At 35.2% G+C, this 25,344-nt stretch overlaps 4 protein-coding genes across 7 annotated transcripts in view; 2 read left to right on the forward strand and 2 right to left on the reverse strand.

Annotated features, from left to right (window-relative positions):
* The first annotated feature begins 6,660 nt into the window (after positions 1–6,660).
* Positions 6,661–12,296, forward strand: wdr48b (WD repeat domain 48b). Of its 2 annotated transcripts, none has more exons than XM_056743641.1 (19): positions 6,661–6,735; positions 7,100–7,240; positions 7,441–7,519; positions 7,637–7,719; positions 7,836–7,965; positions 8,075–8,163; positions 8,291–8,392; positions 8,630–8,854; positions 9,075–9,149; positions 9,338–9,440; positions 9,566–9,663; positions 9,749–9,856; positions 9,935–10,031; positions 10,338–10,433; positions 10,842–10,953; positions 11,044–11,131; positions 11,207–11,283; positions 11,389–11,581; positions 11,665–12,296. In XM_056743641.1, exons 1-19 carry the CDS (start codon positions 6,688–6,690, stop codon positions 11,758–11,760), a joined length of 2,040 nt encoding a protein of 679 aa, XP_056599619.1. In that variant the 5' UTR covers positions 6,661–6,687; the 3' UTR covers positions 11,761–12,296. The 2 variants fall into 2 exon arrangements, with proteins under 2 accessions (XP_056599619.1, XP_056599620.1); XM_056743642.1 differs by having other exon boundaries at positions 7,444–7,519.
* Positions 12,297–14,172: 1,876 nt separating this feature from the next.
* On the reverse strand, positions 14,173–17,996 carry blvra (biliverdin reductase A). The gene is made up of 7 exons (XM_056743643.1): positions 17,862–17,996; positions 17,253–17,376; positions 16,763–16,882; positions 16,575–16,672; positions 16,323–16,430; positions 16,003–16,171; positions 14,173–15,176 (listed from the first exon to the last, which is right to left on the reverse strand). The coding sequence occupies exons 2-7, from the start codon at positions 17,369–17,371 to the stop codon at positions 14,927–14,929; spliced, it is 864 nt and encodes a 287-aa protein (XP_056599621.1). The 5' UTR covers positions 17,372–17,376; positions 17,862–17,996; the 3' UTR covers positions 14,173–14,926.
* A 636-nt stretch (positions 17,997–18,632) lies between these two features.
* On the forward strand, positions 18,633–20,403 carry LOC130418101 (cytochrome c oxidase assembly factor 1 homolog). 2 transcript variants are annotated; one of them, XM_056744064.1, is made up of 5 exons: positions 18,633–18,701; positions 19,442–19,551; positions 19,632–19,783; positions 19,940–20,016; positions 20,140–20,403. In XM_056744064.1, the coding sequence occupies exons 2-5, from the start codon at positions 19,458–19,460 to the stop codon at positions 20,219–20,221; spliced, it is 405 nt and encodes a 134-aa protein (XP_056600042.1). In that variant the 5' UTR covers positions 18,633–18,701; positions 19,442–19,457; the 3' UTR covers positions 20,222–20,403. The 2 variants fall into 2 exon arrangements, with proteins under 2 accessions (XP_056600042.1, XP_056600043.1); XM_056744065.1 differs by having other exon boundaries at positions 18,659–18,745.
* A 1,521-nt stretch (positions 20,404–21,924) lies between these two features.
* Positions 21,925–25,344, reverse strand: part of hecw1b (HECT, C2 and WW domain containing E3 ubiquitin protein ligase 1b) — a 29,310-nt gene continuing 25,890 nt past the window's right edge. For both annotated transcript variants that reach the window (XM_056743705.1, XM_056743703.1), the window contains one exon: positions 21,925–24,954. In XM_056743705.1, the coding sequence (XP_056599683.1) occupies positions 24,843–24,954 (112 nt within the window). In that variant the 3' untranslated portion in view covers positions 21,925–24,842. The remainder of the gene's footprint in view (positions 24,955–25,344) is intronic.

A 25,344-nucleotide genomic window follows, 5' to 3' on the forward strand; every position in this document is an offset into this window, starting at 1 on the left:
GACTGCAAAATGTATTTTGGTAGACATACATAAGTGTGTTTTACATGTCTATTACAAAGCAGAAATTACATTTATCTCAAACTTAATAGAATGTTAGAAATGCTAAAGTACATTCATTAAAATAAAACATTGAAGTATTGTTCTTACCTTTCCAAATGTTTTGAAGACAATTCTATATGTAAATGTATATTAAAACTCACAATTAATGTTTTTCTTCACTTGAAGAAAATTCAGTTCCATATTATAATCATCCTACACTGCTTCAATACTTCACTGGACCTGTTATTTGCACTATTTGTATGTTGGACAGACTGAACACCTGTTTAATTACTCTGTACATAATTAGAAAATGTACATAACCAACTGTACATCGAGTGCAAACTAAATGTATACTACTTTGCATAATGACAACAAAGTTGAATCTAATTCTATATAATCTGTTGTCATATTCTAATGGACAAAATATTAAGAATCACATTAACTAGCAAAGAAGCACATATTAGCAAGCACATCAGAGTCACATGTATTGGAAATAGGCAATAATTTGTATAATAAATGAGCAAGAACTCACCCATTTTTGTCGTCTTTTCGGCATTTCTAACTCCCGATTCAGTCATTAATTTATATTAGGTCGAGCATGGATTTTAACACTAATAGTTTTAACAAATTTGTAACGAACGGTTTTCAAAAGCGCCTCTGCTGGTTGTCTACGATAATTACACATATTTTCTAGAACTGTAAACTTTCCTTTAACCAGGAGATGGCAGAAGTATGTACATATCACCTATATCAATATTCAGAAACAACTATTTAAAAGATTTTATTTAAAAAAAATCATTTTGATGAAGAGTTTTTTTTTCCTGAAAATGAAATATTTAATATGGATGCTTATGGTATAGTTGAGGAATTTTGCAGTTTACTGATAAAAAAGTAATTAATGTCCCCCAAAACACACCATAAATGTACAGATTGCAAGTAAATGGAAGAAAGAATACATTGTTTCTATTTTAAAAATTTATACTTTTCTTAACAACCCCTTATCCCTTTATAAATTATGGGGTCATATTGACCCCAAAGACCAAAAATGTAAACAGGAAACAAGGAGAATGTCTGTATACGGGGACAGTTAGTATTGGTCGTGACTTTGGTGTGCAATTATTACACAATGACACAGTAAAAGAACACAAAAATCACCACAGTGGTACTATGGGAGATGTAGAACAAGAATCTGGTGGAGTTTGTAGAAAACAATTTGATTTAATATTTTTATGATTTTTTTAAATATACCGTACGATAGTATTTGTTGTGACTTTGGTGTGCAATTATAACACAAAGACAAAGTAAAATAACACAAAAATCACCACATTGGTACTATGGGAGATGTAGAAGAATAATCTGGTGGAGTTTGCAGAAAACAATTAGATTTAATATTTTTATGAATTTTTAAAATATGTCTGTAAGTTAATATTGGTTGAGACTTTGATGTGCAATTATTACTTAATAACACAGTAAAATAACACAAAAATCACCACAGTGGTACTAAGGGAGATGTAGAAGAATAATCTGGTGGAGTTTGCAGAAAACAATTTGATTTCATATTTTTAGGATTTGTTTTAATATGTCTGTAAGTTAGTATTAGTCGTGACTTTGGTGTGCAATTATTACACAATGACACAGTAAAATAACACAAAAATCACCACAGTGGTACGTGGGGAGATGAAGAACAAGAATCTGATGGAGTTTACAGAAAACAATTTGATTTAATATTTTTATGAATTTTTTTAACATGTCTGTGAGTTAATATTAGTGGTGACTTTGGTGTGCAATTATTACACAATGACACAGTAAAATAACACAAAAATCACCACAGTGGTACTAAGGGAGATGTAGAACAAGAATCTGGTGGAGTTTGTAGAAAACAATTTGATTTAATATTTTTATGAATTTTTAATAATATGTCTGTAAATTAGTATTAGTCGTGACTTTGGTGTGCAATTATTACACAATGACACAGTAAAATAACACAAAAATCACCACAGTGGTACTATGGGAGATGTAGAAGAATAATCTGGTGGAGTTTGTAGAAAACAATTTGATTTAATATTTTTATGAATTTTTAAAATATGTCTGTAAATTAGTATTAGTCGTGACTTTGGTGTGCAATTATTACACAATGACACAGTAAAATAACACAAAAATCACCACAGTGGTACTATGGGAGATGTAGAAGAATAATCTGGTGGAGTTTGCAGAAAACAATTTGATTTAATATTTTTATGAATTTTTAAAATATGTCTGTAAGTTAATATTGGGTATGACTTTGGTGTACAATTATGACACAATGAAACAGTAAAATAACACAAAAATCGACACAGTGGTACGTGGGTAGATGTAGAAGAATAATCTGGTGGAGTTTGCAGAAAACAATTTGATTTAATATTTGTATCCATTTTTAAAATATGTCTGTAAGTTAATATTGGTTGAGACATTGATGTGCAATTATTACACAATGACACAGTAAAATAACACAAAAATCACCACAGTGGTACTATGGGAGATGTAGAAGAATAATCTGGTGGAGTTTGTAGAAAACAATTTGAATTAATATTTCTATGATTTTTGTTAAATATTCCGTACAATAGTATTTGTTGTGACTTTGGTGTGCAATTATTACACAATGACACAGTAAAATAACACAAAAATCACCACAGTGGTACTATGGGAGATTTAGAACAAGAATCTGGTGGAGGTTGTAGAAAACAATTTGATTTAATATTTTTATGATTTTTTAAATAATTCTGTAGGTTAGTATTGGTTGTGACTTTGGGGTGCAATTATTACACAATGAAACAGTTAAACAGCCTGAAAATGTCATATTTAAATCTTAAATTATGTATAATGTAATATAATGTTTATTGTAATTGACACTGAACATGATTCTGAACGAAAATAAAATATTCCCCACTAAATGATTATCTTACAGCAACATAAGGAAAAATTAAACACTCCTATCTGCTTGTTAAGCGTGACGTCACATCATATATGAAAGGCCATAAACCGTTTTCGTTTCCAAGTGCTCTGAATGCATAGACAAACAACAAAAAAATGCGAATATTCACATATTCTCTACTGTAAACCACGATCCTAACCCATCGTTACAGTAAAACCCCATGTAGACGCGCACTTTAATTTAAAGCGCAGATAGCGTGACCGCACTTATCCGAACCGCAGATGGCGTGACTCCAGTCCTATTTCTGATGGTTAGTTGAACATAGCAATAATGAGGGAATATAAGGATGAAATCTTTTCAAATACTTTTTAAAATCTTGAATCACCTAAATGCTGGTTTGAGCAGTGTGACTTTAATCAAGAATGAAACCTGATTTCTCATTTTTAAGATTTGGTCATGCAGGCCTATTACTCAAATAAAACAATAACTTGAGATTGACATGTTTATTTGCTGATCCCTTTAGATTTTTTATTTATTTTCCTTCAGTGTAGGTCCACATCTGCGTTGATGCAATTGCAACAAAACCAGTCTAATGGGTAAAAAAATAAGTCTTATATCGTAATAAATAAGCTTTCCATCGATGTATGGTTTGATAGGATATAAAAGATTTGGCCGAGATACAACTATTTGAAAATCTTGAATCTGCAGGCGCAGTTGCAGGGCGTTGCTTTGAGGAAACTTTGTTTTGACGCTCTCTATGGGTTTACCGCTGTTATGACGTTGTGAATATATACTATAGTCAATGAACCCGAATGCTGAAATTCTCAACTTACATAGATCATTGTTGGCTGTAACTAGTTACTGTTATTTAATTAATTTTCCCTTGGAAAAGTAAAGTAAGGGATTTATTTTATTTTTTTGGTATTTAATTACAGTTACTTCTAAAGAAATTTAACTAAATTCTGTGTCATGTATTCGATAGTGGAAATTACTTAAAAATGTATCCTCTAATGTATCCTCCTCACATTTTTATTCTTTGGTCAATTAATAAGAATAATTGATGTAGTTATTTATTATTTACTTGAACGAATTAAACCATTTCATGTCTATCCTTGAATCCATTCTTATTAAGGTTGATGTAGAATATAGAAATGTAATTAGTAATAACTAATTAGACACTTTTTGGGGAGAGTAATCTGTAAAGTAATTCCATTACAATATTGAATATGTAATTAATAACTAGTAAATTTAAGAATAACTTACCCAACACTTACATAGTCTATACCAAACTTGAGTGATTGGCTAATTCCTAAAGAGCGGGCAGCTACGAGTGAAGTTGAGGCATGTTTCTGGCCATTTTTGTTAGCGATTTTGCTGAATCCACTCACAAAACTAAAGTTTTGATATATTAATGGTAGGAAATTTGCATGCATCATCTTAATTTAGCATCCTAGGCCCGGTTTTTCAAAAGTAATCCACTAGGATTTTGGATAACGGATTGGATCAAATCTTGAAAATGTGTTTTTCAAAAGAAAAAACGGATTACATAATCGGATTAGATCACGTAATCCAATCTTGGTTTTGATCCGGATCAAACCTTTAGTTTGGGTTTTTCAGAACTTTTTTGTAGGATTTGGATCACTTTGATCCAAAAAATCTGGATTAAATTGATCCCATCAGGAGGGTGGATTCAATGCCCAAAATGTAATGAAAACTTAAAAAAATGTATCAAATAATACTATATTTGGATCATGCAGTATCTTACAAGATATCCTATTTATTCACAAGGTTTTAATTTTATTTGTTCATCCGTCAGGCTACAGTGATCAGGTAAGCTTTAACATATTAAGCCTTTCAGTATAGGCCTACAGCAAAGTAGAAAGAGTTTGGCCTCATAAAATAATCCTCCAAACAGCTGTCAAAATTGACCAAAAACAATACATTTTACTCTGTCACTAATTGATGTATATATTCATCACAATCGAAAATATTTTTGTTCTTAGAATATGTATTAGTGATGCATGCAATGATTACAGAATAACCAAAAAAATGCAAAGAATGGCAATCACTGAATTTTGAAATCAAAAACAAATCCAAATCAGAAATAATGTCTAACTGTTTCGTCCCTTGTTGCACGTCCTGTTTGCTCGTTCTGGCAGAATGCAGGAGGTTGGTTAGGGTCTCCAAGGGGCTCAGGTGCATCGCAGAGAGGGACATCGCACTTAGTAGCGATGTTGTGCAGGACAATACAGGCAAGGGTTATGTTGCATGCTTGCTTTCTGTGGTTCTGCTCTCAGAACTCCATTTAAACGCTCAATTGCTCAATTGTTTGTGTTGTAGGTCTCAGATGAGCGGACTGCTGGAAGAGGATGGGGTGGGGTTTTTCTTGTTTTTAGTTTTTTTTAAATGTGTGTGTTTTCATTTCAAATAAAAATAAACTTATATTGACCCCACACTGGCTATTCTACTTGTTGCTATTTACATATCTATAGTTCTACATTGTGATTTCCTATCCTGTTTGAGCACTGGTTATCCAGCACTGGTTATCCAGATTTGGTGATCCTGAAAAGTTCCTATCCGAAACAGATTGATCCAATCCGATGTTGCTTTAAAAAACTGGCTCCAAAAGTAAGATGGATAACGTGATCACGGATCGCAAAAAAAGGATTACTAAATCCGGATCAATTTTATGCGGATTAAACCTTTTGAAAAGCCGGGCCCTAATGATTTTAGGCATAAAAAATATTATTTTGAACCATACAATGTTTTTTCCCGTTCAATTTAAGTCAAGGGTCACATATGATCATACTTTTTTGTTCTTGTAAGAACTCTTGTAGCTGATGCATTTTGGACCTACGGAGGTTCTTGGATCAAGCCAGGGCAACAACTATAGTACACCCTCTACACTTTATTAAAGTATTAACAAACTTACAGACAGCGACAACCATATTTTGTTCTTTTCCTAAATTACATTTACCGTGGTAATCTTATTAATAAAACATAATGGCAGGATTCTAACTGCATCATGACAAAATCTTAATATGATATTGCTACTGTTCAGCTACTTTAAATTAAAAGTTTTAAAAACATTTAATGAACCCATTTCGTAACAGTTTTACATTACTAAAAGTTATCACCACAGTTTTCAGATTCAAGCCTCTATTCTAAAAATGTGTTTACTTCATTTATTGAAAACTAAAGTGTCTGTCAACGATTCCTCTAGTGAGCTTTAGGAGCATGTACATTATAGCGTCTGTTTCTTCATAGCTATTGGCTACATAGGTCATTTTGACACATGAACATTTGCGAAAACTTTGACAGCTTCTGCAGGATGCATGCATGAATATCAAGTGGTATGCGCTGTTGTGAAGATCCACGTCCATATGTTAAAAATGTTAAACCAAAAGGATAGTCATTAACTAACACAATACAAGACAATGTTGCTAGCTAACACAACATTAAAATGTATGCACGTAATACTCGCCTGTGAAAGGTTTCCCAACTACCCCACGCCATAAATTTCATTTAATTTGAAATTTCATTCATTTTGGTACTTTAAAAAAGGGGCTGTGCAATGTTTTGAAATCTTGGCAAACTCGTTGATTTTCCTGTAATGTTCACCGTTCCACGATGGAGGACGTGTAGGCGTGTATGGAGCAAACGAATGTGACTTCACGTTCTTGACTACTTCCCATCCTCAGCGGAAGTGACGCATTCTGTGATTGTCAACAAGGAAGATGGCGACCCTTCACAGGCAGAACGCTGCAGGACGAAGGAAAGTACAGGTAATATCTTAGGACGTTTGAAAATTATCTTAAACTCATTTAATCGACACGTGCTGTCTTGATACGATTACACTTAATACTTGTTATTAATAAATGGATGAATTGCGTTATTTAATAGATGGTTTGATCACTGTGCCATAGTTCATGTTATTCATAATACAGCGTGCGGTGATGGTATGCCACTGTACTATCACGGTACATAATATTGCTAAAAAGAATACCATGCAATGATCATCTTTGTGTGTTTACAAGATGGCACAACCGACAGGAATGATCTTTTTATGACAGATTTAGAAGCCTGTTTGCTCTCATTGTTATCTAAATTACTTTATCTGTCGTGTTAATAATAATGGTTTGTTCGCAGGTTTCTTATGTGATCAGAGATGAAGTGGAGAAATACAATCGTAATGGTGTCAATGCTCTTCAGTTAGATCCTACTCTTAACAGACTCTTCACAGCGGGCAGAGACTCCATCATCAGAATATGGACTGTCAATCAACACAAAGTACAACCTGCATTTCCTAATTGACTTGTAAACATAAATGCGTCTTGTTGATCAAGAAATGGATTGGTCTATCATTCCTCTGTCAGCTGTTAAAATGACAGTTTTTCTATAGCCAGTATTAAAAGCTGTTTATACTCCAAAACATTCATTATCCTCAAAATGTTTAATGTGCATTTCTTATTTTGTTTCTGTTGTTACAGCAGGACTCGTACATCGCTTCAATGGAGCATCACACAGACTGGGTGAATGACATCATCCTCTGCTGTAATGGAAAAACATGTGCGTCTAAGCATCTCAAATCCTTTGTGCAGAAACGTCAGGCTGTTTGACGACCATCAGATGTAAATTTAAATGCAGAAGTGTATCTTGATTTCAGTAGATTGTTCTGTCTTGTAGTGGTATCGGCCTCTTCAGATACCACAGTCAAAGTCTGGAACGCACACAAAGGATTCTGCATGTCTACATTACGGACACATAAGGTTTGTATGTTTTTAATATTTGTACCCAATCCGATTTTAATTTGGAGAAAGTTCTTGCTTTTTCTTTACAACACAAGTCTGTGTTAATAATGTCTGAGGTGGTTGTGGTTCTTCAGGATTACGTCAAAGCTTTAGCATATGCTAAAGACAAAGAGCTGGTGGCTTCGGCCGGGCTGGACAGACAGATCTTTTTGTGGGATGTGAACACACTTACGGCTCTGACCGCCTCTAACAACACTGTCACGAGTGAGTCAACATTCTGTTTTATATCTCTTGATTGGAGTTCTTAAGTAATTGAACAAATTATCTTGAAAACAAAGTGAGTGCTGCATTGTCTGTCTCTCTCTTCATACAGCTTCTTCATTGAGCGGAAATAAGGACTCCATCTACAGTCTTGCAATGAACCAGTCGGGAACAGCTATCATCTCAGGATCCACAGAGAAGGTTTGTGTTTGAGATGTTTTATTTACACAGTTTGAGCAAAGAAAAAGCTCACTGATGTTCATGTTACTACAGGTTGAAATGTTAAGACTTTTTGTATGTTAAAGGGCTGGTTTGTGTTTTGTGTAAGGTCTTGAGGGTCTGGGATCCACGCACATGTGCCAAATTAATGAAGCTGAAAGGTCACACAGACAATGTCCGATCTTTATTGCTAAACAGAGACGGAACTCAGGTAGGTCTTGAAGGCTGAATGTTATGCCTCGGAAGGCTCCCTTGTTAGAAAGTCATTATTTTAAAGCACAAATTGATATTTTACCACATACTATGCATTTGTCATTATTTTTCTAGAATATATAATTGTGCAAATTCCCAAAGTAAAATGAGAATGAAAGAGAAACAAGTAAAGGATTACAGTATGGTATTGTGATCCATACATAATATCATATCGCAACCCTCATTCCCTGTCTAGTGTCTCTCCGGTAGCTCGGATGGCACGATACGATTGTGGTCTCTCGGCCAGCAGCGGTGTATCGCCACATACCGGGTCCATGACGAAGGCGTGTGGGTCCTGCAGGTGAACGAGGCCTTCACACACGTCTACTCCGGTGGACGGGACAAAAAGATCTACTGCACAGATCTGCGTAACCCCGACGCACGTGTGCTGGTGTGTGAAGAGACTGCTCCGGTTCTAAAGGTGAGCAAGAGGTCTGACTTAGGCAAAGTGTGTACAAGAAAAAGATAAACAGGATACAACAATCAGAAAACTGAAGGAATCTGAAAGCCACATCACTGTTAAACAAGAGTTGTGAATGTTTGAGGCTGGCTTGTAGTGCTTGGTATGTAAAAAAAGCTCTGGCAACAAGTTCTTCTAATATCTTCTGTTGAATTTTTCTTTGATTTTTGACTCTATGCAGATGGAGTTGGACAGATCAGCAGATCCTCCTCAAGCCATATGGGTGGCCACGACCAAATCATTTGTAAACAAATGGGTGAGCATTAACCCATGTTTCCTTTAAAAGAGAGTTTAAGGATAACAATAGTAGTTCTTAAGTCATTTTATCAGAATGGTCATTTTTGGGTGAACTACTCATTTTTATTTTAATAATTTCTAGTTGTGTCATGAGACATTTTTGGTCTGACTTCATTCTGTTAACCAGCTCATGTGTGTTTGTTTCAGTCTCTGAAGGGAATGCTTAACTTCAGGACATCTGGGGATTATGACAATGACTGCAGCGCCCCTTTAACTCCACTGTGCACTCAACCCGAGCAAGTCATCAAAGGTGAATAACCAGCAGAAAATACATCTGACTGTCAGCATCAAATGTGCATGTTTATTCTTTAACAATCACTCAATAATGCTGGAGGAAATTAAGTTTATGTTTTTTTACTTTGCTCTCGATTTCAGGTGGCACCAGCATCGTTCAGTGTCATATTCTCAATGACAAACGGCACATTCTCACCAAAGACACAGATAACAATGTGGCATTATGTGACATCCTCAAAGTAAGAGCAGATCATCACCATTCACCGTTACCTGCCATGCGTCTTATAGCCAACAATCATGGAATTGTGTTTTGATGTTTTGTAGGCGTGTAAAGGGGAAGATCTGGGGAAAGTAGACTTTGATGAAGAAATGAAAAAGAGGTTCAAGATGGTCTACGTGCCAAATTGGTTTTCCGTAGATCTTAAAACAGGGGCGAGTATAAGAGACCCATTGATCTTGATCTGTTTCTGATCAAAATAACAGGTTGAGTGACTTTGTTCTTTTGTTTAGATGTTGACAATCACACTGGAGGAAAGCGATTGTTTCGCTGCTTGGGTGGCGGCTAAAGATGCTGGTTTTACAAGTCAAGATGGTTCTGACCCTAAATGTATGTTTCTGAATTATGTCTTCCTATAGTGCATCACTATGTTTGTGAAACTCAAGTAGTTCTCTAAAAGCTCAATAGCTGATATACAATATTTTTAACCGCTTTGCAAAAATGTTTGTGATATGACTTGAGAATTCCAGGATTTGTTAATATCTAGTTGCTCAATGATATATGAATATAAATAAAGAATACAACTATATAGACGTGATTAAGCAGCAGTAAGCAATACTGTATTTTCTCTCTCATTGTTTTTAAAACATTCATGTTCTGACCTCACAATAATAACCGTGTTTGTGTTTGTTACAGTAAATCTGGGTGGGCTTCTTCTACAGGCCCTACTGGAATTTTGGCCCAGAACCCATAGTAACCCGATGGATGAGGAGGAGAGCGAGCACAACCACGGTACACCTTTATTTCTAAAGTTTACATGATGTTCCAGGATTCTCGAAGGGCAAAAATAAAAAGAATGTACAAAGTTTGAATGAAATAGTTTTTAGTTTTCTGTAATAGGGCTGCGCGATAAATCTAAATGATGGACATATTGCAAATGTGCAATGCCAGCGTTAATCGCATTCATGTCACAATGAATTGCAATAACATTTTTTGGTTTTATGTACTGCAAAAGTAAAACATTTAACAGAAAGAATGTGAAATATATTAATTCCAGTTTTTAAATATAGTATAATATATACTAATGTTATTTAAAATATAATTTGAATTCATTTTGCAATCTCAAACCAAATCTTCCAGACATGTTTCTAAAACAGTAAATAAGAAAATAATTAGAATAATTAAGTCTTTATTTTCTAGAAAATGGTGAACAGGAGTCAGAGAGCCGACTTCAAAAGGGCAATGGGTATTTTCAGGTTCCTCCTCACACACCTGTCATCTTTGGTGAAGCAGGTGGAAGAACATTGTTTAGGTCAGAATAACAATTTACAATTCTGGTGATCTTCTAACTCACCTGACCTTTTGTATCTTGTATATTTATAGTAAGCTGCTTTTATTCTAGATTATTATGTCGTGATTCTGGAGGAGAGACGGAGTCCATGTTACTTAATGAGACTGTACCTCAGTGGGTTATTGACATCACTGTAGATGTGAGTGTTTCAGTCATATATTCATACATTTGTCGTGAGTGTTTTGTTGTATATTTACTTATTTTTCTTTTACAGAAAAACATGCCAAAATTCAACAAGATTCCTTTCTACCTCCAACCTCATTCATCATCCGGGGCCAAAACACTCAAGAAGTATTTTTTTAAAAAACTTTTCACGATTCTTATCGTCACTTAGAAATCTTAAGAAACAGTGTCCAGGAAAGAGATGGTTTTAGTTTCATCACTTTCTTGTTTTAGGGATCGTCTGTCTGCCAGTGACATGCTGCAGGTGCGGAAAGTGATGGAACATGTTTATGAGAAGATCATCAACCTGGACACCGAGTCACAAACCACCAACTCCTCGGGCAATGAGAAGCCGGGAGAGCAGGACAAAGAGGAAGATGTTGCAGTGGTGGCCGAGGAGAAGATTGAGCTCATGTGTCAGGATCAGGTGAGACAATTTACTGACCCAAACGATAACATGAAATGCTGGGATCGAGCTGCATTGTGAATGAAGTTTGCTATCTTTTGCAGGTTTTGGACCCAAACATGGACCTTAGGACTGTAAAGCATTTTATCTGGAAGACTGGTGGAGATCTGACCCTTCACTATCGACAGAAGTCCACGTGAGAGGCAAAGACCTTTTCGTCTTCCTGTTGAGACTGTCATCTTGAATTGCTTGGACTCTGAATGAAGCATCCCAGAATGCCGTAGTGTTCTCGGGTGTGATGGGCGTAACGCATGAAAACCGTCAGGAAAGATCTGTCAGTTGAAGGTTAAGACTAAGTCATTGTGATGTGCTGTAAACTTGAACATTGACATTTTTACATGCCTGATTTTTTCTGGCTTTTTTTTACATTTTTGTTCAAACTAAACTTCGGTGATGTCATGTTCTGTTTGTGTCATGATGATGAAGGTATGTGTGCATATACAGGCTCACTGTGTGAGATCAATTGCTTCATGCACAGAAGTAGCACTGATATTCCAGAGACTTTAACTAAAACACAAAGATTCGATGCATCATGAAATAACAATGAACACTTTTAAGCCTTTATTATTCTAGGAACATAGGTTAAGGATTTATTTTAAATAGACTTTTCTTCAATGTTAATTCATGTTTGTTTATAATGCAACTTGAAATGTGGAAATAAACAACATCAGATTGATTAATGCTGTAAACGTTTCCTCCTTTATTCATTTAGGTTACCTACTATGTTAATTAATAAAAAATCCACACTGTCAATCCACACTTGTTCTTTTAAAATGCTTTGGTCTTTTTTATGACTGTAAGCTCTGGTCACCGAGGGAGTTTTGGTTTCATTTGATTTTTGAAACTCTGCATTTACAGTGTTTATAAAGTATTTTGTGGTAAAACAATGCTATTATTGCTGTTTTACAACATTCCTTTATGCCCATGTTATTTAGCCGTATCACTGAAATACAGTGTTACGTTTATCAACCTTTTTCTTTGGAGGAGAATCAGACGTTGAGACTGTCGATTGAAGAAATGAAAACACTATTTCAGCAACACTTCACTTCCTCTTATTATCATGTGGATTTATGAAATATAAAAGGGGGTCAAAGTTTACATCTGTGTGTGAAAGGAGAGACTTTTTGCAACGCTCATCTGCCAATATGACTAAATTCCCTTCAAATAATAGTTGCAATTGTGGTTTTGCACTTTCAATAATAATATCATCGATTAGTTTATGCATATTTAAGTTGTGATTCATAAATGCCAGATTTCATTAGTTGCTGCAGCTGAGGTCTTAATAATAAAAACATAGTTCCAATGTTGAAGGCACACTGTTCGTATAGACATGATGATAAACCTGTCAGAAATCATTAGAGAAGGCTAGTTTAGTATTGAGAAAAACAGGATGGATGGAAATAAATAGCTTTCTTGTAGATCAGTGGTAAGAGCATTGTGTTAACAATGCAAGGTTGTGGGTTCGATCCCAGGGGATTGCAAATACCTATGTAAAATGTATAGGATTAAGCAATGTAAGTTGCTTTGTATAAAAGCGTCTGCCAAATGCCTAAATGTAAATATTTATAAATTTTTATAGTAGCCTATAAGTTAATGCTTATATTATTCACTTTTTATGATCATGTCTGTACAGAATGATTTTGTGAATTATTGATGAAACTATTAAAACAGTCATGAGACTTGAGGCAAAAGAAAGTAAATGAAAATGTCACAAAAATGGTCAAACTAGGTAAAACAGGACAGACAAAAGACTTTGGGTCACCGCCATAAAAGATATTGGTTAACTGTTTAGATTCGTTAAAAAACATGCCTCTATTTATCAAACCTTCTCAGACAGCAAAGAAAATAAAGGGAGACCTCACCCAGAAATGAAAATTCTTTCATCATTTACTCACCTTTGAGTCGTTCCAAATCTGTATACATTTCTTTGTTCTGGTGAACACAGAGAAAGATATTTGAAGGAATGCTTATAACCAGACAGATTTCACCACCCATTGACTCCCATAGGAGAAAAAATAACAATGGTAGTCAAAAGTGCCCCAGAACTGTTTGCTGTCCTAGATTCTTCAAAATGTCGTCTCTTGTGTTCAACAGAAAATAGAGGCATGTTTTTTTTTTAACGAATCTAAACAGTTAACCAATATCTTTGTTTGCTGTGACCCAAAGTCTTTTGTCTGTCCTGTTTTACCTAGTTTGTATTTGTTCCTACTATGGGAGTCAATGGGGGGCAAGATCTGTTTGGATATAAGCCGTCTTCCAAATATCTTTCTTTGTGTTTATCAGAACAAAGAAATGTATACAGATTTGGAACAACTCTAAGGTGAGTAAATGATAACAAATTATCATTTTTGGGTGAATCCCTTTAATATTTAAAATAACAAATTCAACATTGACTAAACATTAAATAAGTTATCTTTGCTCTCCGGGTGCTGTCTCCACTTCTTTTTACTTTCATTTTTCTCAAGTCTTATGACACGTAAAACAAACAAGCTAATTTTTTACTTAACTGGCAGATTTCTTCAAAAGATCAAAACCTATAAATACAAAGGTGATAAAAAAACAAAGCTTTAATCACATCACACAACAGGATCATGAAGATCTTGCTTTGCAAAAACCAAAATGAAGAATAATTCCAGTCACTGGAGGTTAACACTGGATGTTTGGCACTCTTGCAGAAATGCTGAACTCTGAGCGTCACATGTCACCATAACTAACCTACAAGCCCACATCAGCATGTGTTCAGCAAGACATTTTTTCTGTTGATTAGTAACAAACCAGCTGTGTAACGTTAATTGATAAACACTAGAGTTATGAATCACGTGATATAATAAAGGAATGTGTTAGTTTACTGATTATACGTAAAACAAAGACATCACATTTCAAATCAAAATTTTGTTTCTAATCTAATACAATTACACGATTCCTGTTTTTGCAATTCTAGCTGTAAAATTTAATTCAAATCAATTTTCAAGCCTCAAATCTTAAAATAGTTCAATAAAAACAATGAAAGTGTAATTTGCACACCACTCATGTTGCTTGAGTTTCATGATTTTCTTCCAAAAAGCTGCCTGTAGTCAAAATGTTATGCCACTGTATAATATGAACTTTATTGTGTAACAACATGAGGGTCAGTAAATGACGACAGACCTATTCCCTTAACATTAAAAAAAACATTCAGATCTGTTGCATCTGTTCTAAAACCTCAATCCCTTAATACCACCGCAGACGTTAAGGCAAAATTGACAAACAGGCCTTCAGCTCGGTTCATTTCTATCATCCATCTGTGCAGTTTCACGCCTGTCTGCTCTAGCTGAGCTGTCGTATGCGGTCTGCCAGCTCCAGACAGTGCAGGATTCTGTTCTTCTCGGCCTGAAGCTCCTCAGCCGGCACGTCTCCCTGCAGCTTCTGGCCAAACAGCACCATATCCTGCATGAATAGACCCACCGACTCCCGCTGACCGGCAGGTAGTTCAGTGATGGCGACGTCCTGGAAGCGGAAGTTAACGTGCTTGGCTCTGCCTAGCCCTGGACCTCGTTCTTCGATCCATGTAAGCGGTCTGTGACAGATAAATAAACAAACACAAGGCTTGTAGTTATCAATATGAAATTATAACATCCAGCATCCACTCACAACCCTCCAGCATCATACTGTAGCATCATGGTTTTGCAAAGACAAACAAAATAATAAGGTAGAATCTTAAAATGAATGATCAGTTACATGAAAGCATAAAAAATTCCCTTTATAAAGCGGAATCTAAAGCCTGCCAAATTATCAACTACATCAGCATTAAGTTTCCATTTCTTTATAAAGATCCACCTAAAAATTTAAATTCTATCTTAAATTACTCACCCTCATGTTGTTCAAAACTGGTATACATTTCTTTGTTTGGTTAAACACAAAGAAAGATATTTGTAAAAATGTTAGTGATTGACAATTCTGGGTCACCTGTGACTAGTTGTAAATGTTTTTTTAGCTTTTTTGTTCTGTTGAACACAAAATTAGATTTTACATTACATTTACATCAACAAATGCTTTTATCCAAAGCGACATGCATTCCATTATTATATACATTTGCTTTTAACTATGTGCAATCCTTGGGATCGTACCCATGACCTTGGCGTTGCTAACGCCATGCTCTAACCAATGAGCGTCATTGTACAACTACAGAGTACAGAATAAGATATTTGAAGAATTTAGGAAAGCAACCCGTTCTGGGGCAACATTCACTAACTTTTTCATCTTTCCTACTATGTTAGTCAATGATATCCAATAATCGCCAGTTGCTAACATTTTTCCAAATATCTTTCTTTGACAGAATTTTCATTTTTGGGTTGAGTATCCCTTTAAGGAGGGGTTACTGTTAGAAATGGTGACGGTCTTACTTCTGTTGTTGTGTTAAAAGGTGGGCCGTCATCTTCATGTATTTCTTCCCCTTCTCCTCCACCAGAGACGCTGATGTAACTGTAAGGTTCCCGAAAAGATCAACCAACCAGGTCAATCTGGCAATGCCACTGAATGACGGGAATCCAAAATCTGGCTTCAATGAGCCACCTAAGAACCACAAAAGACACATGATGAAATATAAAAATAATATAGATGGAAGTCATGAACAAAATGAAATCTATTAAACGACTAAACGAAACATACCCCTCAAAAACAGAAATTGTTGTTGGGATGACAGTTTAATGATTACGCATAATACCTGTGAAGTGCAGCGTTCCTTCCTCCAGCGTTTTTCCAACTATGTTTTTTTTCAGCTGTTTGAAATCAGGAGTGAGAAGTTCAATATGTTCCTCATGTAGCACCAACCCTGAAGGTAAGATAAAAAAGTAAATAGTGTGGCTGGCTGACAACAGCGCTGATTGTAACAATTTGTGACAGTTCAAATATGAACAAATGATTTCATGTGATTTCAGGCTTGATTCAAGAGATGAAGGTCACGTCTGCAGCTCACCCTTCTCTTGAGCCAGATCCCATAGATCCACTGCAGACCCGTAGCTAAGAGTCATGGGATACTCCACGCACACGTGCCTTCCTGCCTCCAGAAATTGTCTGAGGATGAAAAGAAATGAGGGAGGATCAGTAACATGTGTAGGGTTACAAGATATGATCATTAATAAAGAGAAGATGTGTGTGGATCACCTGATGTGTTCTTCATGATTCGTGTTTTCCGTGCATATAAAAGCCACCTGGATATCATCTCTGCTTAATGCTTCGCTCATGGTGATCTGTTTCACTCCCTGCTGATCTTCAAGGCTCCTCCTACACAAAAAAACATATAAGGAAACAGAAAGCAATCACACGGAAAATAGCATCTATGTTCATTTGACCATTTAAATCACTTATAGATAAACATTCACACACGTTCTTCTATAATATCATAATATGTCAAATATATATTTGAAGTGTTAGGTTCCAATATGAAACTCTGTTTCTAAAATGTCTCAAAAATCATGTTTTTTTTATTGAGCATTCTGATTAATATCAATCAAGCAGCAGTTGAGTTATCTCATTTTTGAACCAAACTCTTTATACAATATATACAGTATATATATAGAGTGAGAGAGTGAGAGAGAGACAGAGAGAGAGAGAGTTATATAAAAATGGATGAATCTTAGGCTGATGTACTGACCTTGAAACAAAGCCTTTGATAGTGAGTTTGTCAGCAGCACTGGCTGGTAAAGGGGCGAGTAGCTCTCTTAATCTGACACATCCTGCAATGCCTAAACCCACCACCACTGATCCAAGCATGATTCCTACACAAAACAGACATTGGTGACATTCAGACATGTGATTTGCATTGTGTAAGCTCAGAAAGATCAGATGTACGGCTGGTTAATGCTAGTGCGGTCGGATGTTTTTACGCTAGATCCGACCATTCACAGAAATCAGCATGACAAAGCAGCGTTTGCTGAATGTGCGTCTGCCTGATAACGACGTATGCAACATCTTATATCAGCTGTATGACTTGAGTTTCTTGTATCATGACAAGTGCTTTGAAAAAACACTAAACTTGTGCAATACATCAGGCACTGCAGAAAAGTAACAAGATTTTCAGTAAATAATTAAGGTCGATTACATGACAGAACTAACCGCACTCTAATTACAATAACATGTCATGTTACCTAATCCTGCACCGCGTGGGCAAAACATAAGAAAAAGGGCACAAACGGGAGATTACACAACGCTAAAACATTCATTTCCATTTGTGTATGGCTACAAATAACACCAGTGTCCTTACCTCTGAATGACAGTCCTTGGATCTCTAATACACTTGCAGAGAAGAGCAAACCGAACAACCTAATGTGGGAACTGAAAGAACTTTCGTAACTCTTTTTCGTAACACACAGCGCGTCTGACGTCACTCGTGATGGATACCAAAGATCGTAAACAATAACAAGACGCCGCAGTTCTGTTATGAATAGGCAAAAGGTGTAACACGCGGCAATTCCATTGAATAAAGTCCCGATTTCTAATCCGAATCAATAGTAAAGGATTCTCCGGTGGAGGAGCTCCGTACTGTACAGATCTTCAAAATATTTTTTATATATATTTTTAATAAAATAGTATTTTTGTTAATTAAGAGGTAAATCTTATTATTTATTTGGTAAATTTCATATGCATTAAAGTAAAATAAATAATTCAAACATTTTTGGAAGAATCATGTTAGAGTAAGTTTCGTATTATTTTCTGTCTGGAAATATTATTTAACTATAATTTTTTCGGGCGGTTCTAAAGATATCGGTGTACCCCCTTATTCATGTAGATACGACTTTAGGTATTGTATGAGATCCCCGGGGGTGTTGCAAATATGGACACTGAGTGCGGAGACTTTTCTTAAAGGGATTTTATAAATACTTATAAATGTAGTTGTGATCAGGTTAAAATGTATTACTTATTTTTTATTAAAACATACACTCAAACATTGACGTATATGTCGTTTGTTGTAGCATAATACATCGCTAGAGATCTACTCGTTTGTCCTTCATCACATCTCAACTGGTTAAATAAAGTTTTTTTAACGAACATGGCCGCGCCCATCTAACGCTTTAGTTAGTTTTTTAAATTATGTAATGTGATGGTAAGTTCATAATATAAATAGTATAGGCCACATTTTAGATCTACGTAAGTATAATCGGAAGCTTCTGTAATTAAACTAGGCATTGTGTAAGGCATTTATCACGTAGTAATCATTTAAAAATGGGGGACTCGTTAGGACAATGATAACACCTTGTATTGTAAGCTACAGTAATATCAGTAATGTTTACATAAATTACGTACAATCGAAAAGTGTTTACACTTCTACTTGCTTGTACAGGGTAATAGTACTATGGTATTGTTTAAAGGACACTGGTTTACGAAATCTTATGATGCATGAATAGGATGTATAAAAAGTATAAAAAATATTGTGATATCAATGAACCATGTTGCTACTGCTATTTGCCACAGTAATTGAATGAACACAACCGAAATTATGGCTATTTCTTATTGCCCCAAAATGTAAAAAAAACTAAACAAATTAAATAAACAACCGTATATAATACCTTCGTCTACTGAGCCAATTAGCTGACTTCGTGATGTATTGAAGATTCCCACGTATGCTGAACATGGAAAAAGTTGGTTACTTTAACAATAGTTGGTTGTTTTTATTTTTGCTTAGAAAATTTTATTTAGAAAAGCCAAGGCATCAAAATGTTTTAGAGTCTCTCCAAAAATGTGTACTTTTAGTGCATTCGTTTCGGTGGGATGTATAAAGTTTTAAGGTAAATCAAATTTGCTTCCATCGCTGCTGTTCTATAAAGTGCACAAACTTTCATACAGTTTACCTGAACTCAAGATGAGTCGATCAACAAGTCTCCTGCAGCAGATGACTATCTTCATCACCGTGGTTACTGGCGGAGGCTGCGCTATGATGTATTACCTTATGCAGAGTAAGTCACCAGCATTGCATGCATTAATTACTGCATTTGATACCTGTTAAAATGTTTTATGCATTTGTTCTCTCTTACAGAAAATTTTGGTAAATCAGAGTACTACCGCCTGGCCCTTGAAGAGTTAAACAATAATTCTACAGCCATGGCCAGTCTTGGTGCACCCCCTTTAAAAATCCACAACATCCATTTATCAGACAGACACAACCGCATGGACCACAACAGTGCACAGGTCAGCATCTTAACATTAGATTCATATGATGGACTGGCTTTTCTGTACAGCACATCAGAATATTCTTAAAAGTGTATTTATTGACAGTATTTATTTAACATGTATATGTTTGCTGCTGGTCAGCATTATTTTAATCCTCATTTATGTAAATTCCAGTTAAAGATTCCAGTTACTGGGTCAAATACTGGAGGTTATCTCTACACATCTTCAACCAGAGACACTCTCATGAACAGGTAACCAGATTTTACCTGTTAAAATCTCAGAACTAGTTTCTAGTCCAAACTCTTCAGAGTTGTTCATTGTTTTATAATGTATATTGTTGTACAGGAGATAATTGTCATCTCTTCTGTCACTAGGTGGCACCTCCAGCAAGTGTTGTTGAAGCTCAGGGAGGGAGAGACTATTGAGATTTTCAACAAGACGGAATCTCAAGAGTAACATCACTCAGAAGAAATTCCGCTCTTATTTTAGACATATCTGTGATTATTGCGTATTTATTTAATTTAATCCTCTTTATGAAAGGTGATAAATGACTTTGGAAAGTTCAGTTGGTTTGTGTCATTTAATACTGAGATGTAAACTAGACAAAATAAAATCTGCAAAATAATGTTTGTATTATATGAACTGTCTTAGTTATTTTTTTCACGGAGTAATATTCCAAATTCAAATGTTCACATCAAACCAGTTAAGACATCCATGCAGTGTTAAAAGTTCCTCTTCATTTAAATATTTAAATCTAATGAATTAAAACTAAATCTCCTCAACTTTCAATTTAATTTGTAAAAAAAATTAAAATGACAAATTCCATCATACTGCATATAATACCAACATGGTATTTTTATTGGCTTAAGCATAAAGAGTCTACTCCTGTTGTACTGAATCTGACCTGTAGGTGTCAGTAAAAGATCATTAGCTGACGTCATCCCTAAACATTATCAGCACTAAATAGTTGTGAAACAACCAATACATTTGTACAATTTGACAGCAAAAGTAAAAACAAATACCTTGCCATTACTTTTTGAAATCTCACTAATATTTGGTTTGCAATGTGGAAGGCTCTGCTCTCCACTCAGATGTAACCTTATTACTCATAAGTCTTGATCCATTTAACATGAAAAACATCAACAAACGTTTAGACAACCAAATGCACAGAACTGAACACACTGACCAAATTTATCACTTCAACCCTGTCTGATCTCTTGACATCAGGTCCAGAGACCCGGAAAGACTGGAAATACTTCAATAAAACTGAGAAAACATTGGGTTGTTTTATCAATATTCGCGTTCATCTCTTTAAAAAACTAAATGTATAAAAATTCGAAATCCTGTATCTAGCAATGTGTTTGTCAATGATAAACCAGAACCATCAAATGCAACTTTTAACATCAGATTTTGATGTAAAATTAAATCAGTAATGTTTAACATGCCCCTTTTTATTATTACAGTGTTTGACTGAGAACACTCCATTAGTCTTCATCTTTAGTCTGAGTCTATTTCTATCCTCACTGAGTTGGGGTTTCATGTCTCAAATTTTCCTTCAACTCTCAATCCCACCAAAATCTTCACTTTCATCGGCCAACACATTCATGGAATTAAATGTCCTCAATGTTTTAATATTTGTGTCTCCAACCTTGCTGTAAGTACACATCCTTAAAAACGTGTTTGTTAGCTTATTTGTTGGATATGTTTCCATGGTTTTGCGGGTTTGCTGTCTTGCTTTGTCACATTTAACTTGAGTTGGTGTCTTTTATTACAGGACGAAATATGTGTAAATGAAGCGTGAAGAACATAAATTGAGTAAATTGAGAGGCGTGTGGAGACTTGCAAACCACTCCCCACATTAACCTCCTGCTCTTTTATCTGCAATACTTTCTCATGGAAAGCTTTCTATAACTAGTCAGCCCTTTTTTTGGATATATACAAATATATTTGAAGTTTAGCTTTGGTAAAACATCTTTAAGATTGACCAAACAAACGTCTTCTCTTTTTACAAGATAACTTGTGATGTAGTTACAACTAGATTATTATGTTATATTTTTGTAAAATGACCACTACAATAAAATCACTGTTGTTCCATGTATAATCTAGTTATAATATCAAGTATTACGAAGAAATTTAATGATCATTAGCAAGTCAGGCGATGCAATAGAAAGTGATTGTTTATTGACAGTGTTCAACAGTGTAGATACAGAGCTCAGCCTGAGAGAGGCGCTATGACAGTGACCTCAATACACAATTCAAACCTTTTCACATTTCCCTCTTATTTACTTTCACATAGACTTAATAAAGTGTATAAAGACATAAGCAGGCTTGTGTATGCGAGGTGGAAGCAGGAGCCAAATCCAGCTGTGTTTCCCAGAATGCCCTGTTTTTAAAGAGGCAGTATGTTCCAGAACCATCTCTTTATTCGAGTCACATTTTCAGAGGGCTGCGAGATCAAGAGATTTTCATAAATGCCGACAAGACCTTAACGAAAAGCATGTTTTACAATTCCAAACATATATGCATAGTAATATACATTTCATATACCCATATTTAAACTATGATTATGCAAATAGTAATATGAAGAAACGTTTAAAGAAAGTTGTTGGCTCTTGAATCGATTCATAGTTTTAAAATGACATAGGCTGTTTAAGCAAATATGTACACAACTGATAAACATACATCTCTGAAATCTGGATAGTACAAATATGCATTTTCTCTACATTCCTAAGCAGAGCAAAATATTCAGTAGTAGTCGTTTTTGTTTTGAGCGGCACAATTATATTTCGGAGACAATCAAAAGCCATGTTTACGTTTCACTATAAAATGAAGAAATCTGTCAACAGTTTCTCACCCTTCAATCCAAATCCACACCAATCCAAACCTGTATGACTTCATCTGTTGAACATAAAATGAGCTATTAAGCAGAATGTTGCCAAATAATGAAAGTTAAGGGGAATGATGATGTCGAGCTACAAACTTCTAAACAAGAAAAGCACCATAAAAGTAGTACGTATATGACTTTATATGACTAAGCAATCTGAAGCCAATCCTGTTTGAAAGAGAAACATCTCTAGGTATTTAAATACACATTCCCACCATTCACTTATTTCCACAGAAGAGCGTAATACAGGTTTGGCACCACATGAGATGAACTGTCCCTTAAAGAAAAACAATTGAGAATCAAAATAAAAGGGCAATATGCCCTCCATCAGATGTAAGTTAAAAAAAGACAGAAACACATGCCTCATGTTAAGACAATTCAAGACCATCTTCCATGTATATGACAAAATGTATACCAGAAGAGGAATCTAGCCATCAGTAAACCAAACGAAATCAAATCAGCTTTCTTTGCATATAAATGAGTTTGCTGTATTACAACACAACAGTTATAAAATGTGGTGCACTATTTGGTTAGCCATTACTCAAAACAACGTGTCAATTATTTTTTTTATTAAAAAAAAAGAATATAAAAAGAATATATAAAAACTTCATTTTAAACATAAGTGAGAAACCAAATACATTGTAGCATCTGGTATTGTGAAGTATCTTAGACTATATGGCGTTCACATTGAAATTGAGACACAATCTAATATCGACCAATGAGAGCACAGACAGATGAGATCACGTGACCCAGTTGGATGCTGCAGCCAACAGAAATAAATCAGTATCAGTAGCCGGGTTTCCAAGCCGGGAAACGCCACATTTCTAAATAAAAAACGTTATTTCGCAAAAAAGTATTTATGCTTGCTTGATGTTTTCTCTTTGTTGTGAAAAACGGTTCATGCTTATAATGGGACATGGAAACTCATTCGCCGATAATAAATTCCTGCAAAAAGTAATGTGACTGCTCTATGAGATGGCGTAACCTGACTAACCAGAGTACTGATTTTGTTACACTGCATCTGAAATGTTGTTATGGTCATTCTTAAATGGCAGAGCAAAGTCATCAATGTATTTCTGTAATCCCAGAACCATAAAGACTGCTATTCGCAGGCATCCACAAAAGCAAAAAGATATTTATTTTGTTTCATCTGCTTGTCCAAGTAAATATTATATAAGAAAATTTTATATTCAGTGTCTTCTCTAACCTCTTCTTACTGATATTTAGTGACAGTTTATTAGGGAAGTGACGGTTGACAAGTTGGATCGAAACGGTGCTTATTTGCAAATGTTTTATGTGATACATTTTCAACTTAGGATGGAAACCCTGCTAATGTGAACACATTTTTACAGTATATCGCAATATCTGGTTTTAATAATAACTGTAATATAATCAAACCTACGATTATTGATATTGTGTTAACACTACACATATGTAAATATCTTAATGAATCCAGTAACATTATCTTGTTACTAAATTTGCATTGTGTTTTTTTCAAAATGTCTTAAATATCAATAATATAATTATTTTGAATTGTTGTGGCAGTGATAACAGTGTAGTGAAAATCTAATATTGTAAAAGCTTGAGTTTTTACCAAACGTGTTAATAAAATAAAGCAACAAGAAGTAGATCCTCCCTCTTTCTAACTCTAAGTTTTTTGTCTAACAAGTGACACAGCTGGGTGAAACATACGAAAACATCAAGAATAACCACTCACCTCAATGAAAAAACAACCGTCTTCACCAACAACATAAACTTTTTAACTCCTTTTCAACAGCTTTCATAGGAAAGACAGAGTTCAACAAAAATCCATTAATATTCAATTTCCATAAGTGCAAGACCAAAACCATTGACTCCTGCAAAGTGAGTTGATTTTGGAATGTCATTTCCTGTGATGATGCCATCTTGTATATTTTCTCTAGGTGTATTTGGTATAACTTTACAACTCTTCTTGTGAAACTGCATGAACAGAAATGGCGACATGGTTCATGTCTGAACGGAGAGACTCCAGCGGAGGTCGAGGCCCTGAGAGTTAAAGCAGATTGAAGGCTTCTCTTTGCATACACAGTTTCATCTGTACAAACCCGTGGCTTGTGCATGCAGTTCTGTCCCGAACGAACCCAAGACACGAGAAACACACTAGCAGATAATAACATACAGTGAACACAGGTCACCAGAATAGAGGTGAAGTCCTCATTCAAGGCCAAAAGTACTGGTCTCTTCCACAGCGATGAGCAGTTTCTCATATAACATTGTGTAGGATGGATAGGGAGGAAGATCCAGGCGATTGAAGCATGTGTGTGCCCTGAAAAAAACACGGCATGTCATAACATGAGGAAAAATGTGAGCTTCAGCCTCCAGATGTCCATTTTTCATATCAGTGGAAATTAAATATTAATAAAGTTGGTTTTATCTACAGTATATTAAAACTGACTCGATTTAATTTCTTTGTAGCTTTCTGGTTTTATTCTGCATTATTCTGGTCTTATTGTGCATAATTCATCAATTAACAATTTATAGCAACAAAAAATTTAGTGATCTTAGTCTTTGAAGTCTTTCATCAAAATGCAATAACTTCTTTCATCTAACATGAATAAACTCATATTCATTTTTGCTTGGTCACATGACCAATATAAATGGTTATTATCATCCAAAAAAATTATCTTGGAAGAAACCCAAATGCTCACCTTCGAGT

This window comes from Triplophysa dalaica, chromosome 3, assembly GCF_015846415.1.
Source record: "Triplophysa dalaica isolate WHDGS20190420 chromosome 3, ASM1584641v1, whole genome shotgun sequence".
In the NCBI taxonomy this organism is placed as follows: domain Eukaryota; kingdom Metazoa; phylum Chordata; class Actinopteri; order Cypriniformes; family Nemacheilidae; genus Triplophysa; species Triplophysa dalaica.

Bases quoted from the DNA above. Each gene is read 5' to 3' on its own strand.
- wdr48b (XM_056743641.1), top strand. From the start codon at position 6,688: ATGGCGACCCTTCACAGGCAGAACGCTGCAGGACGAAGGAAAGTACAG. The intron at 6,736-7,099 runs GTAATATCTTAG...GTTTGTTCGCAG, and splicing joins CAGGACGAAGGAAAGTACAG to GTTTCTTATGTGATCAGAGA. The intron at 11,284-11,388 runs GTATTTTTTTAA...TTCTTGTTTTAG, and splicing joins GGGGCCAAAACACTCAAGAA to GGATCGTCTGTCTGCCAGTG.
- blvra (XM_056743643.1), bottom strand. From the start codon at position 17,371: ATGCTTGGATCAGTGGTGGTGGGTTTAGGCATTGCAGGATGTGTCAGA. The intron at 16,883-17,252 runs GTCAGTACATCA...TTTTTTGTGTAG, and splicing joins ATCAAAGGCTTTGTTTCAAG to GAGGAGCCTTGAAGATCAGC. The intron at 16,673-16,762 runs GTGATCCACACA...TTTCATCCTCAG, and splicing joins AATCATGAAGAACACATCAG to ACAATTTCTGGAGGCAGGAA.
- LOC130418101 (XM_056744064.1), top strand. From the start codon at position 19,458: ATGAGTCGATCAACAAGTCTCCTGCAGCAGATGACTATCTTCATCACC. The intron at 19,552-19,631 runs GTAAGTCACCAG...TCTCTCTTACAG, and splicing joins GATGTATTACCTTATGCAGA to AAAATTTTGGTAAATCAGAG. The intron at 20,017-20,139 runs GTAACCAGATTT...TTCTGTCACTAG, and splicing joins AGAGACACTCTCATGAACAG to GTGGCACCTCCAGCAAGTGT.